Source organism: Dysidea avara, chromosome 7 (genome assembly GCF_963678975.1).
Source record: "Dysidea avara chromosome 7, odDysAvar1.4, whole genome shotgun sequence".
In the NCBI taxonomy this organism is placed as follows: domain Eukaryota; kingdom Metazoa; phylum Porifera; class Demospongiae; order Dictyoceratida; family Dysideidae; genus Dysidea; species Dysidea avara.
The window spans coordinates 19,410,790-19,424,569 of NC_089278.1; the positions used below are offsets into that span (position 1 = coordinate 19,410,790).

General features: G+C 36.4%; 1 protein-coding gene across 1 annotated transcript in view; it reads right to left on the minus strand.

Moving 5' to 3' along the window:
* Window positions 1–2,158: 2,158 nt before the first annotated feature.
* LOC136262035 (extracellular matrix protein 3-like) overlaps window positions 2,159–13,780 on the minus strand; it is a 37,095-nt gene continuing 25,473 nt past the window's right edge. The window contains exons 5-10 of the mRNA XM_066056164.1: window positions 7,424–7,567; window positions 7,164–7,370; window positions 3,693–3,830; window positions 3,437–3,640; window positions 2,612–2,749; window positions 2,159–2,558 (exon numbers count right to left, since the gene is read on the minus strand). Coding sequence (XP_065912236.1) covers window positions 2,359–2,558; window positions 2,612–2,749; window positions 3,437–3,640; window positions 3,693–3,830; window positions 7,164–7,370; window positions 7,424–7,567 — 1,031 coding nt within the window. The 3' untranslated portion in view covers window positions 2,159–2,358. The remainder of the gene's footprint in view (window positions 2,559–2,611; window positions 2,750–3,436; window positions 3,641–3,692; window positions 3,831–7,163; window positions 7,371–7,423; window positions 7,568–13,780) is intronic.

Below are 13,780 nucleotides of genomic sequence, written 5' to 3' on the forward strand. Positions count from 1 at the left end.
CCATGAAGACTCTGTAGAGTGACTCCCCTCTCTACCCACTAAACTGCATATATAGCACTAACTGATAACAACATTTACTTTAGCAATAATAGCATGTTATTCTTAGCTACGGGCATTTCTGAGATATGGATGGTAGTTGCCTGGATAAGAGAGGTTCCACTGTGTAAGCACTTGTAAAGCACACAAGCTTCCAGCCCTTAAATTTAACAGTTGTCCCATTCAAAATGCGCTAGCAGACACATTTCTTCTGATATTCTAGCTTCTTGCATTATACATGTTCAGTGGAATTGCTCTGTACCACGTGTGTGTTTTATATCATATATGTGTGTATGGTACATACCATATGCGTATACACATTTGGTACAACCATACGTGTATGGTATGGCAATCCATACCATATGAGTAAACCATGAGTATACTCAGTATAGGCTGTAATCCATAATACAATGATAGTAGATCTGTATATGCATGCATGAAGATGGGGCTGGAGTTCAGTCCCCTGCTCAAGTGGGCCATAAACCAGCCAGTCTGAGCTAAAGTCTCTGTTCAAGATCGAGATACCCTAATAGAGCAGTCAATAAATCTGATAGAAGAGTCGCACAATCATTATTTATACAACTACACTAATTAAATCAACACTCTAATAACTATCAGTTAAAAATTGATGTTGAGCTGATGCATCAAGATAGTAGCCTACATATATTATGGACCAAGGATAATAGTATAATTTTTGGTAACGATTGGAATTTCTCACAAGAATAATGCTTTACACTAAAAGAGCTGAGTAGAATGTAAAAACAACTATAGTATATTTTACAAGATCATGAAAATCTAAGTGTCCCTATCTTAAAGTCTGCATTTACATAGCTACTATAATTATCACTAATGTGTTTTTAATTTGCAGTTTTGTATACATGTTGATTTATTTGGGAGTGCATGGGTGAGGAAGTGATTTTAGTTTATTAAAACATTTCTGCAAACTTGCTGTCAGTATGGGTCACATGTATGCATGAACTATAAATTATTATGCTTTCATGTTTAATCTCAGAGAGCACATACACCAAAAAGTAATAATGCTGTATTATTAACTATAAAACTTGGGTCATACCATTACATGTCTGCCTGACATAACAGATACATGTGAACTACATTTATAAGGACTGTATGTGTGAATGCAATGAATTTAGTGGTGTATTTAGTAGTCAGCAGGTTCAGCTGAAGTAAGCTGCAATTTATTACTATCCAGCAAAAACAGCTATAAGCTGTGAAAATAGGGTGCAGCATTTGGGTGAAACAGATAGTAAATTCAAAGGTGACGGCCATGAAATGAATCATATTGCACCTCTAATATTTTGGATTTGACATCACTCTAGTCATCTCTTTCCTCCCTTCCTTTCATCCTGCAGGATTAGCATATTTAACTCTACATTATGATGATTTTTCTTGTAACTCTGTTGCTGTCACTGCAATTACTTTAAATCACTGAGATATGATGGCTAACCTATACACAAATTGATTGATAAGTTATACACATAAGTGGCTTACCCTGCAGTTGTGACAAAGAAAAATTAGCTTTCTTTTATGTAAATACTTTTATCAGATTCGCACTAGACTTGGTATGTGAATTTACTTCAATATGTCCTTGATGTGTATATGCATACAAATGGAGATAAGAATTTGCATTTTGCACTGGTTTCTGTAAAGTGTACAAAAAGATGGAGAAAAATTTGGCCTGCAGGAAAACTGAAGAGAAAATACATGAGGTCCTGTATTTGACAAATGTGCATAGGTATGTGATGTATAGAAGTTAAGAAGTGAGCAGCCATAATATCATGCACTTTCAAGAAGGGGCCATGGAGGCATGCGTGAAAAGCACATTTGCATTCCTGTTAATATTTCCCATGTTGCACATTAGCTTTCTTGGCTACATGATACATCACTGTGTGTCTTGATCATATACTTTATATTTTCACAAATGTTCATAATAATTGTCTCTATATCACAATTCCACAGAACTAAAAAGTAATTTTTGAACCTTGCAAAATGTACTTGAGATTTGAACATTCTACCTTCAGTGTCTTTCAAAAACTTACATCATGAACATAATTGCACTTATTACATGCATAGTAAAGTCTTAAACACATCTGTATACACACGATTGTATACTTATCAACTTCTTTGCATTAATACGATATGTTCATAGCTACTATACTGCTATGCACACACATGCACACATATTTTATGCATATACTAATCTACACTGAAAAAACAGTATCCAATCCCTATTCTATATAGCTAGGCAGGAAAATATAACACATAATTAAGTTAATCAACAAACGTTGTTTGCTTTTGGAAATGTCATCCACCGATTGTCACTCTAGCACTCGCTGGTTGACCACGACTAACACCTGTTGGTAATGAGTCAACTACAACAAGAATACGGAACACTTCTCTGTTCTCTGGCTTATCATCATCAATTATTGGAACATCAAATGGAACACTGGTCACTCCAGCAGGAAATGTGACATTGTATGGTCCAGAACTGTAATCATCACCTCCTGCAATATTCCCACTATCAGTGTGTTAATAAATGTGACTTTGGTCTACTCACCAGTTGCAGTTACTGATATATCATTAACTTGTACACTAATTTCAGAAGAAGATGGTTTACTGAGAACTAGTACAGGTTTGATAACTTTGCAGTCCTCATCAACAATGTATTTTGATTTGTTGAAACTGATAATTATATCTACAAAAACACCACAAAAATAAAAGTGCCAATCAAAATGTACACAGTGCTTTTCACAGTTTATAGGTAAATCCAAAAAACAAGCAAGGAAACAAATGACTTAAGCAGCAGGATAATGATGTCTTTGTTAAATTTGACATAAAGCTAAAAAAATAACATAGGTGGTAATAATAGGGGTGATGAGTGGGGTGGACTTAATACATTGGAGCAAGAAGATGGGTGGAATCCAGAGGTCCAATTTGGGCTCTCTATGGACTTTTCTTCCACTCAAATCAATTCCAAATGAAGGAGAACACAACTGATGAGCTCTCTAAGACCATTCCAACAAAGCCATGGCCATAGAATGACATGACTCACTCATGGCTTTCACAGGACCTAATAACAATTCTGAAGGAAAGATAGAGTGAAACACGATAGTATATTAGGCCAGCAATCCATTTCTGAAAAAAAACATGAGTTTTAATTTGGGTTCATGGTCTCAAATCCCATCACAAATGTTAAATACCTCAATTGGATCAATAGACATATTCTCTTCTTTTACAGATAAACAAATTAAACCCAATTAACATGGCAATGTATGAAAACAAAGGATTCTGTACTATTTAGAAACCAAGCATGTTCCCACATCTAGGCATTGACATAAATGAGTGCTATGCCAATGTTTCATGACCACTACCAGCCACTTACAGTCATCATTTATTATTGTCACTCTAGATCTACAGGTGGTGCCACAACTAATTCCTTTAGGCAATGAAAGGCGCACAATAATTATGTAAAATGTTTCTCTCTTTTCCAATGCATCATCATCAATTATTGGAACATCAAATGGAACACTGGTCACTCCAGCAGGAAATGTGACAGTGTATGGTCCAGAATCATAATCAACACCTCCTGTAACAGACATATTTTTTTTATCATAAGTATGAGCGACTATAATACTTACCAATAGCTGATCCATCAACGTTAAACAATAGTACAGTAATATCAGTTGATGATGGGTTACTGAGAACTAGTATGGGTTGTGCTGGTCCATCATTCTCATTAACACTGTATGTTGACTGGTTAAAGCTCACAGTAATTGCTATAATGACAGATACCATATATATTATAGTACAAGCAATTATTTGTCAGCCCTGAAGCTCACAGTAACAACTACTGCAAGTACATAAGACATATGTGACATGCTGAGCAAAAACCTGCCGTTTTGTAAATTCCATAAAGCATGTTATACTCACTTTGGTATACACTGAAAACCAATAAAATTTATACTCCAGTGATATTCCTGTTCATGGAGAGTAAGAACATCTTTGTTTGTACAACAAATTACAGACCCTTATTTACAATGCGGTAGAAATAAAGTTTGCCGATGTTGATTTTTAGTTGAATTGCTTTTTTCTTAATTTTTCCACATGGAGAAGTACAGTCGTGAGTTATGATCAATTAAATAAGCACCTGCAACTTATTTGCCATATTGTTGCTGTACAAATTAAATCTATTGCTGTTCCAACTGTCTAGTGCAAGACCATTCATCATAAAAGGCTGAAACTTTGGCTGTTCATTCCTTTGTTACTATAGATAACAGAGAAGTAAGTGCGAAAACAATCTATTTTTGCTCAGCCTGTTGCATATGTGCTTTTTATTACTACAAACTTTAAAAAGTTTCATGTAAAAGTTTGTACACTGTCTAAACATACAATAGAAATCTAATCTCAACTGCTTTGTACTCCATCAGGGAGTACAGCATTGTGTACCATTTGCCATACCTCAAAAACCACATTTTTTCTTTATCAATCAATTAATTAACAAAGACTGCTCATGTCTCTAGAAACAATAGAGCTATAATTGGTCTTCTGCACAAGTCTAGATATTATTCAGACGGACAATGGCTTTAAGAGTGAAAATGTAAATAATTTAGAAACTTATTGATTCAGTGGGTGATGGTCAGTCTGAGGCCTGTCTGGCCAATATTGTTCTGATGCAACCAAGTATTTGGAAACTGGTTTCGTAACTAAATTAAACCAGTTATACATACAAGCAGAAGGAAAAAATTACGAATTTTAATTTAGATCCAGGATCAAAGAAAAAAAATAGTGAAACAAGGGAATAGCTAAAAAGTGGTGAAACAAGGAAGGTTGCCTATACCTGCAGATATAATAATGAGAATTAAATCCCTAAACTTCAGTCTATAAACATGACTGGATTAGGGATTAAATGTCCACTAGTACATCTGCAGGTATAGGCAACCTTCCTTGTTTCACTACTTTTTAGCTTTTCCGTTAATTGTTTGACTTTTCTTTCTTTGAACCCTAATTCAACTTAAAATTCCTATTATTTCCTTCTACTAGTTTGTTTACTTCTTAAATAGCATAATTATGACAAATGAACCTGTGCATATTGCACTAAAAGAATTAATGGCACCAGGAATTCCATAAAAGTAATTTTTTAATCAGAACATACACCCCAAGAATCAATAACATAATGGAAAGAAGGTGGCTATTATGCTTTGTTTTTAGCCATACTTTGCCTGTTATACAGCATTACAAATGAACAGTACGAGAAGCGTCTCTGCAATCAATCCAGTTGCTAAAGAAGAATGGGCCATTAGCCAACATAGCCACAGGAAAGCCACATCATGCTATCACAAATTGACACCTTGCATTGTCAGCGGAACACGAAGGAGGACAAAAGCGAGTCCATGATGCATGTATTGCATGTACAGTGGTTGGCAAAAAGACATATCAGAATGAAGCAACATCAAAAAAGTGAAAAAATCAAGCATGTAGCCTTATCTATTGTCAAGTTATGCTTGGCTGGAGGCATCAGTTAGTTAGTTAGTCAGTCAATCAGCATATAATTCTGTTAAATAGAAAATTCCAAAGAAACTTTTTGGAAGGGTTTGGGGTTGCTCTGAAGATATTTTTGGGCTGGGCTGTGCCTCACCAACACTTCAATAGTTCTACATAATTAGCACAGGAATACATATGATTTCAGAGAGAATAAGTGAGGATACAGTACAACAGTACTGTATAGTAGGGACCATAAAGGAGTAGGCGTGGCCCATGAAATAATATCACCCAAAAAACAGCCTCAATTTTCCCTGATGATGATGAGTTAGGTAAAACTAAGCCCAAAAAAGCTTTTAGATCAACCCAAAACACTTTCAACAAGTTGCTATGGAATTTTAAAAAAATTATTTAACAGAATTTTCTACTGACTGAGTAACTGACTGATGCCTTCAGACAAACATAACTTGATAACGGCTAAGGCTACGGACTTGAGTTTTTTACTGTTCGACATTGCTTCGGCCTGAGAGGTGCCTTTCAGCATACTGCAGTACATACAATACATTCTTCATGGACTTACCAGTGTCATCCTTTGTGTCCCATTCATCTTTGCTGACAGTGAAAAGTGTCAATTCGGCGGTAGCATGTGATGGCTTCCCTTTGTAATGGAAATTGTCCATATTTATCCTAGTGGCTAGTTGATTGCAGAGGTGCTTTGTGAACAGTTCTTGATACATACTGCTGTGTAACGGGTTGAACATAGCCGACAACGAAGTGTAATGGATGCTTCACTTTTCAGACAATAATTGATATAACTGGGGTGTGCAGCACCATTGTATGGATGGACTGCAGAGGTGCCTTTCAAACAGTTCTTGATCTGAAATGCTGTGCAACGGGGTGAACATAGTTGACAACAAAGTGTTATAGATACTTCACTTTTTCAGACGATAATTAATATAGCTGGGGTGTGCGGTGCCATTTCAGATGCAGTATGCGTGGGTTCACCAGTCACAATAATTATATACAAAAAAGTTAACAAACAAGTACACAGAAAATTTTGGAATTTTCAACTAGAGTAGGGACCATAGCACATCAATAAAAAAAATATTGAAACAAGCTGGAGTAGTCATGATATTAAATCACAGTAAAACAATAAGAAGTGTTATATCCCTACTGTGCTCAAGATACCATAATGAAAATGCACAGTAGGGATATAACACTTCTTATTGTTTTACTGTGATTTAATATCGTGCACTACTCCAGCTTGTTTCAGTACTTTTTATTGATGTGCTATAGTCCCTACTCTAGTTGAAAATTCCAAAATTTTCTGTGTACTTGTCTACTATAAAATAGCAGAAGGTTTGCCACGTAAACACTTTCCGTGCAAACACTGAGTAGAGGATGCATTTTCTTGATCTCATTGATATCTTTATTATACACACATACATGGTACATAGATGAACACGAATTTTCAAATAATATGGAGGACTGTGGAAGACATACAAGCACCTGTATTTTAGCTGCCAGGAAACTAGAAATATGTCTTGTTGCAACAAAGTAACAAGTAATCAATCTCACAGAACGTATATGTATTTCACACATAGATCTATATAAAAGTACCAGTTACTTACAGTCATCATCCACTATATCCACTCTAGACAAATAGGTAGTCTTACTAAAGCTGACATATTTAGGCAATGATGACTTTACAATGGATAAGAGAATCTTTTTGTTTCCTTCTAGTATATTATCATCAATTATTGGAACATCAAAGGAAACACTGGTCACTCCAGCAGGAAATGTGACAGTGTATGGTCCAGAATCATAATCAACACCTTCTGTAATATTCTCACTGTTAACATGTTGTTAAAGGTGATGTTGGTTTACTTACCAGTTGCAGTAATGTCATTACTTCTAACTTGTACAGTAATATCAGTTGATGATGGGTTACTGAGAACTAGTACAGGTTGTGCTGGTCCATCATCTTCATCAACACTGTATGTCCATTGACTGAAGCTTATAGCAATGGCTGTGTCTACATACATACAGAAATTGAGCATGACTAACAAAATATATTATAATACAGTACAGTTCATTTTTAACTTCACACATGTGTGGCATTTTTTCATGGCACCATATGTTGTTCTATGTGGGTAAAGTAAAGTAAATTCCACACAAAAACATACATGGGTACACAAAAAGCCACAAACCAATGGATGCTATAGCCACGCATGGGCTATTCCTCCATGCATATGTCTGTGAGTGATTGTCAAGCCTGTGATGCGTTTCGTAGTGAAGAGCAATGCTACTCCAGCACATATGGTTAAATTATCGTTGGTAAGTTTAAATGCATTTCTATTCAATACAGGTCTACTCACTAGTCTAGCTACAATAGGACTGACAGCAGCAATGCCTTGGAGTATAATTTAATAGTTTACATTGTGCTACATTAGTAATATTAACTATACTGAGGTAGAGATTTGCTTGTGAAACAAGTCAAAGTTTGCATACAGTGTCCATACCATAACTATATAGCTGCTGTACCAAACTTATCAGCACCCTGCATCAATGCCTCAACATTACAACTGCTACAAGGCGATGTACCAGATGAAAGGTAATGTAGCTTAATAATTTTCTGTCAGTACAGCATTTGGATTTTGCTTAATCCATTAGCAATAGCTATTAAAAAAATTTGCTATGTATAGTTGTGCAGTAAAATTAATTGCATGTAACAAAAGAGAACTGCAGCTTGATGAAGTTTCCTCCATGGTATGGCGGGATTGTTTGGCTGGTGATGACATTGAAAGAGTAACAAGTGCTGTCATCAACCTATAGTTTTAAAATGTATAACAAGGTAAGCTGAACACAATATCTATGTTTATAGTGTTATATCAGCCTGACAGGCTTTGGATTAGGCACTAGTCCACTCTGTGGCACATATGACATTGCTGCATGGCAAACCTAATGTTACTGTAGTAGCTGCATGGCACATGCTGTGTGGTTGCGTGTCACACATGGAGCCATGCTTGGAAATATGAAGTTATAAACTGTACTGTACCTTAATAAAACAGTCACATAGAAATGTATTAATAAACATGTCAAAAAGTGTCCAGAAATTCAAACCATATACTTTATACCTACACATTTAACCAATGAATCATTCAAGGCAATTATCTACCTCCCTTACTTCTACTTAATGAATGATAGTTCTAGTAGTTTGTATGTGAGTAACAGTTCTTTAATAAGTTTAGCAATGAAAGTCTACATAAGGCGTATCAGCAATCCAATGCCATACAGCTCTGATTGTAGCAATATTTGTTCAATAATCATGCACCATTGTGGATGAAGAGAAGAAAAATATGACTTAAAATTAGTGTGCTCCACTGATACGAAAAAATACATACCAATCCGATACCAATGCCCACTAGTGAATTTTACTGATACAGATACCAATATATGATTTATGTTTGTTCTTGTGTATTTGCCAGTAAAAAATACATAGGATTTTTATTATGTGATGACTGTTCTATTAGAGTATTTTGATCATTTCATAGAAACACAATAAGTTGCAGTTCCTCAATTCTTAACAAAGCAAATTCTGCATCTTTCACTATTTCCGGCCTGTTATGCCTGAAGTTTTGCTAGTGTAGCATTGAATTAGTGACCTAAGCCTATTTTTAATATTTTCATATTTTGACTATTTTACATTCCGGAACTATTAGGCATAACAGATCTTAAAACAAAACTTGAATATCTATTTCACTGTCACTTTATGGCACAAAGTATCTTACAGTGTAAGACATTCTTTGTACAGATTCTATTTAAATGGCACCACAACTGTAGCTTGTGGTTGAAATTTTTACTTCAGAATGATGAAGAAACATTCAATAGTTTATAGCAATTTTTACCATATGAATTGTTGTGAACAAATTAACTGAGTAGTCAATTATTCTTTAAGCATGACTAAGCACTGAAATCTTTGCCAGGAAACCTGAGAGTTATTTCTATTTATTCTAAATTAGAATTTATCCCTATGTATATGTTGCTTTGCTCACTACTAGGCTCTCTTCATCTGTCTAATCACAGTTTGCTAAATAAAGTACTAACAAATTTTTGAACAGTGTGTTAATGGATCAGACAATTTCATGCCAACTAAATAGTTGAATATTTGAATAATCATTTCAACACTATTAATAACTGATACAGATTGATAAAAAATGGCAATATCAGCTACAATTTGATACCAATTTGATTATCAGTGGAACACTACGCAAAGCTATACACTATAGTCAGTTCATGTTTACTTGAACCCTCGCTTTTTGTTAATAATCAAGACACACGGTAGTGTGTCGTGCGGCCCAAGAAGCCGGCGCGCCACACCGTGAGTATATTGACAGGAAGAACGAAAACGTCATTTTCACACCTTTGTATCTCGGTGATCACTTATCTGATTGGAACCAAATTTGCTACACAGTTGCCCGCCAGCCAAGGTAGTCTACATTCCAAATTTGAAGGAAATCGCTCAAGCCATTTCCAAGATACGAGCTGCCAAAGTTTCGTTTTTTTTCTTCGTTTTTTTTCTTCTTCGTCTTTTCGCACACTTGCAAAAATTGCTATAACAAGCAAACGCGTACTCCGATCGCCTTGAAATTTGGCACACAGAACGGAAGTCCAACGGCGAATCCTAGCATCAAATTTGGTACAAATTCGATGAACGGTTCAGGAGTTATGACCGATTATTCGCGTAAAACAAGATCGATTTGTTGTCACGCCTACAGGATAAACCGCTTCATGGAATGAGTTGAAAATTGCTATGTAGATGGAGTAACCATCGTAGGAGTGCCTTTTGGTGGTTTGAAAGGAATCGAGATAAAGACCACGGAGATATGACACAAAACTCAACCTGTGTCACAATTATGCGATCGATTTTTATGAATAAAAAAGTTTTAGTTTTCACGCCTACTAGGCAAACCACTTAGAGCAATGAGCTGAAAATCGGTGTATAGCTGGAATAATCTTCATAGAAAGTCCTTGCAGTAGTACAGAAGAATCGGATTACAAACCACTGAGTTATGATTCGAAAGCCAACTCCGTGTAGCAAATGCGAGATCGAGATACTCTAATAGAACAGTCACCCTAATAGAGCATTCGGCTAATTTATTTATTCCATTATAGAATTTTATTGCATCACAAGTTATTCTATAGAGAGTTCAGCTGCAAACAGTTAATCTTATAGACAGTTCAGCAAGAAGACAGTCACCATGTGGTGAGTTAAGCAAATGTATCACTATAGAGATTCAGAACATTACAAGTCACACTGAAGAAAGTTCAGCTATAAACAAGTCATGCACTGTGTAGAGAATTCAGCTACAATTAAGTCACTCTCTAGAGAATTCAGTTACACAGAATTCAGCTACACACAAGTCACTGTGGAGAGAGTTCAGCTACAAACAAATTACCCTTTAGAGTGATCAGCTACAAACAAAACACTTTGCAGGGTGTTCAGCTGCAACAAATCAACCTTTAGAGTGATCAGCAATGAACAAATCAACACAAATCTACCTGTAGAGAGATAAGCTAGAAACAAATCACCCTGTAGAGAGTTCAGCTACAAAAAATCACCCTGTAGAGACATCAGTTAGAAACTAGACACAATGTAAGGAGTTCAGCTACAAGCAATCACCCTGTAGAGAGTTCAGCTAAAACAAATCAACCTGCAGAGAGATCAGCTACAAACAAATCACCTTATAGAGAGTTCAGCTACAAACAGATTACTTGTAGAGAGATCGGCTACAAACAAATCAACCTGCAGAGAGATCAGCTACACACAAATCAACTTGTAGAGAGATCAGCTAGAAACTACACACAATGTAAGGAGTTCAGCTACAAACAAATCACCCTGTAGGGAGTTCAGCTAAAACAAATTAACCTGCAGAGAGATCAGCTACAAACAAATCACCTTATAGACAGTTCAGCTACAAATAAATTACCTTGTAGAGAGATCGGCTACAAACAAATCAACCTGCAGAGAGATCAGCTACACACAATTCAACTTGTAGAGAGATCAGCTACAAACAAATCACCCTGTAGAGAGATCAGCTAGAAACTAGACACAATGTAAGGAGTTCAGCTACAAGCAAATCACCGTGTAGAGAGTTCAGCTACAAACAAACCAACCTGTAGAGCGATCAGCTAGAAACAAATCACCCTGAAGAGAGGTCAGCTACAAAAAATCACCTTGTAGAGAAATCAACTACAAACAAAACACTTTACAGAGAGTTCAGCTACAAACAAATCAACCTTTAGAGCGATCAGTAACAAACAAATCAACCTGTAGAGAGATAAGCTAGAAACAAATCACGCTGTAGAGAGTTCAGTTAAAACAAATCAATCTGCAGAGAGATCAGCTACGTACAAATCACCTTATAGATAGTTCAGCTACAAACAAATTACCTTGTAGAGAGATCGGCTACAAACAAATCACCCTGCAGAGAGAACAGCTACACACATATCAACTTGTATAGAGATCAGCTACAAACAAATCACCCTGTAGAGAGATCAGCTACAAACTAGACACAAAGTAAGGAGTTCAGCTACAAGCAAATTACCCTGTAGAGAGTTCATCTACAAACAAATCAACCTTTAGAGCAATCAGCTAGAAACAAATCACCCTGAAGAGAGGTCAGCTACAAAAAATCACCCTGTAGAGAGATCAGCTAGAAACAAATCACCCTGAAGAGAGGTCAGCTACAAAAAATCACCCTGTAGAGAGATCAACTACAAACAAATTGCCCTGTAGAGAGATCGGCTACAAACAAATCAACCTGCAGAGAGATCAGCTACACACAAATCAACTTGTAGAGAGTTCAGCTACAAACAAATTACCCTGTAGAGAGATCGGCTACAAACAAATCAACCTGCAGAGAGATCAGCTACACACAAATCAACTTGTAGAGAGTTCAGCTACAAACAAATTACCCTGTAGAGAGATCGGCTACAAACAAATCAGCCTGTAGAGAGTTCAGCTAAAACAAATCAACCTGCAGAGAGATCAGCTACACACAATTCAACTTGTAGAGTGATCAGCTACAAACAAATCACCCTGTAGAGAGATCAGCTAGAAACTAGACACAATGTAAGGAGTTCAGCTACAAGCAAATCACCCTTTAGTGAGTTCAGCTACAAACAAACCAACCTGTAGAGCGATCACCTGGAAACAAATCACCCTGAAGAGAGGTCAGCTACAAAAAATCACACTGTAGAGATATCAGCTAGAAACAAATCACCCTGAAGAGAGGTCAGCTACAAAAAATCACCTTGTAGAGAGATCAACTACAAACAAAACATTTTGCAGAGAGTTCAGCTACAAACAAATCAACCTTTAGAGCGATCAGCAACAAACAAATCAACCTGTAGAGAGATCATCTAGAAACAAATCAAATTGCAGAGTGATCAGCTACAAACAAGTCAGCTTGTAGAGAGATCAGTTACACACAAATCAACCTGTACAGAGATAAGCTAAAAACAAATCAGAGTTCAGCTAAAACAAATCAATCTGCAGAGAGATTAGCTACATACAAATTACCTTATAGATAGTTCAGCTACAAACAAATTATCTTGTAGAGAGATCGGCTACAAACAAATCACCCTGCAGAGAGATCAGCTACACACAAATCAACTTGTATAGAGATCAGCTACAAACAAATCACCCTGTAGAGAGATCAGCTAGAAACTACACACAATGTAAGGAGTTCAGCTACAAACAAATCACCCTGTAGAGAGATCAGCTACAAACTAGACACAAAGTAAGGAGTTCAGCTACAAGCAAGTTACCCTGTAGAGAGTTCATCTACAAGCAAATCAACCTACAGAGCAATCAGCTAGAAACAAATCACCCTGAAGAGAGGTCAGCTACAAAACATCACCCTGTAGAGAGATCAGCTAGAAACAAATCACCCTGAAGAGAGGTCAGCTACATACAAAACACTTTGCAGAGAATTCAGCTACAAACAAATCAGCTTGTAGAGAGATCAGTTACACACAAATCAACCTGTAGAGAGATAAGCTAGAAACAAATCACCCTGTAGAGAGTTCAGCTACAAGCAAAACACCCTGTAGAGAGTTCAGCAATAAATAAACCACCATGTAGAGAGTTCAGCTGCAAACAAATCACCTTATAGAGAGTTCAACTACAAACAAATCACCCTGTAGAGAGATCAGCTAGAAACTAGACACAATGTAAGGAGTT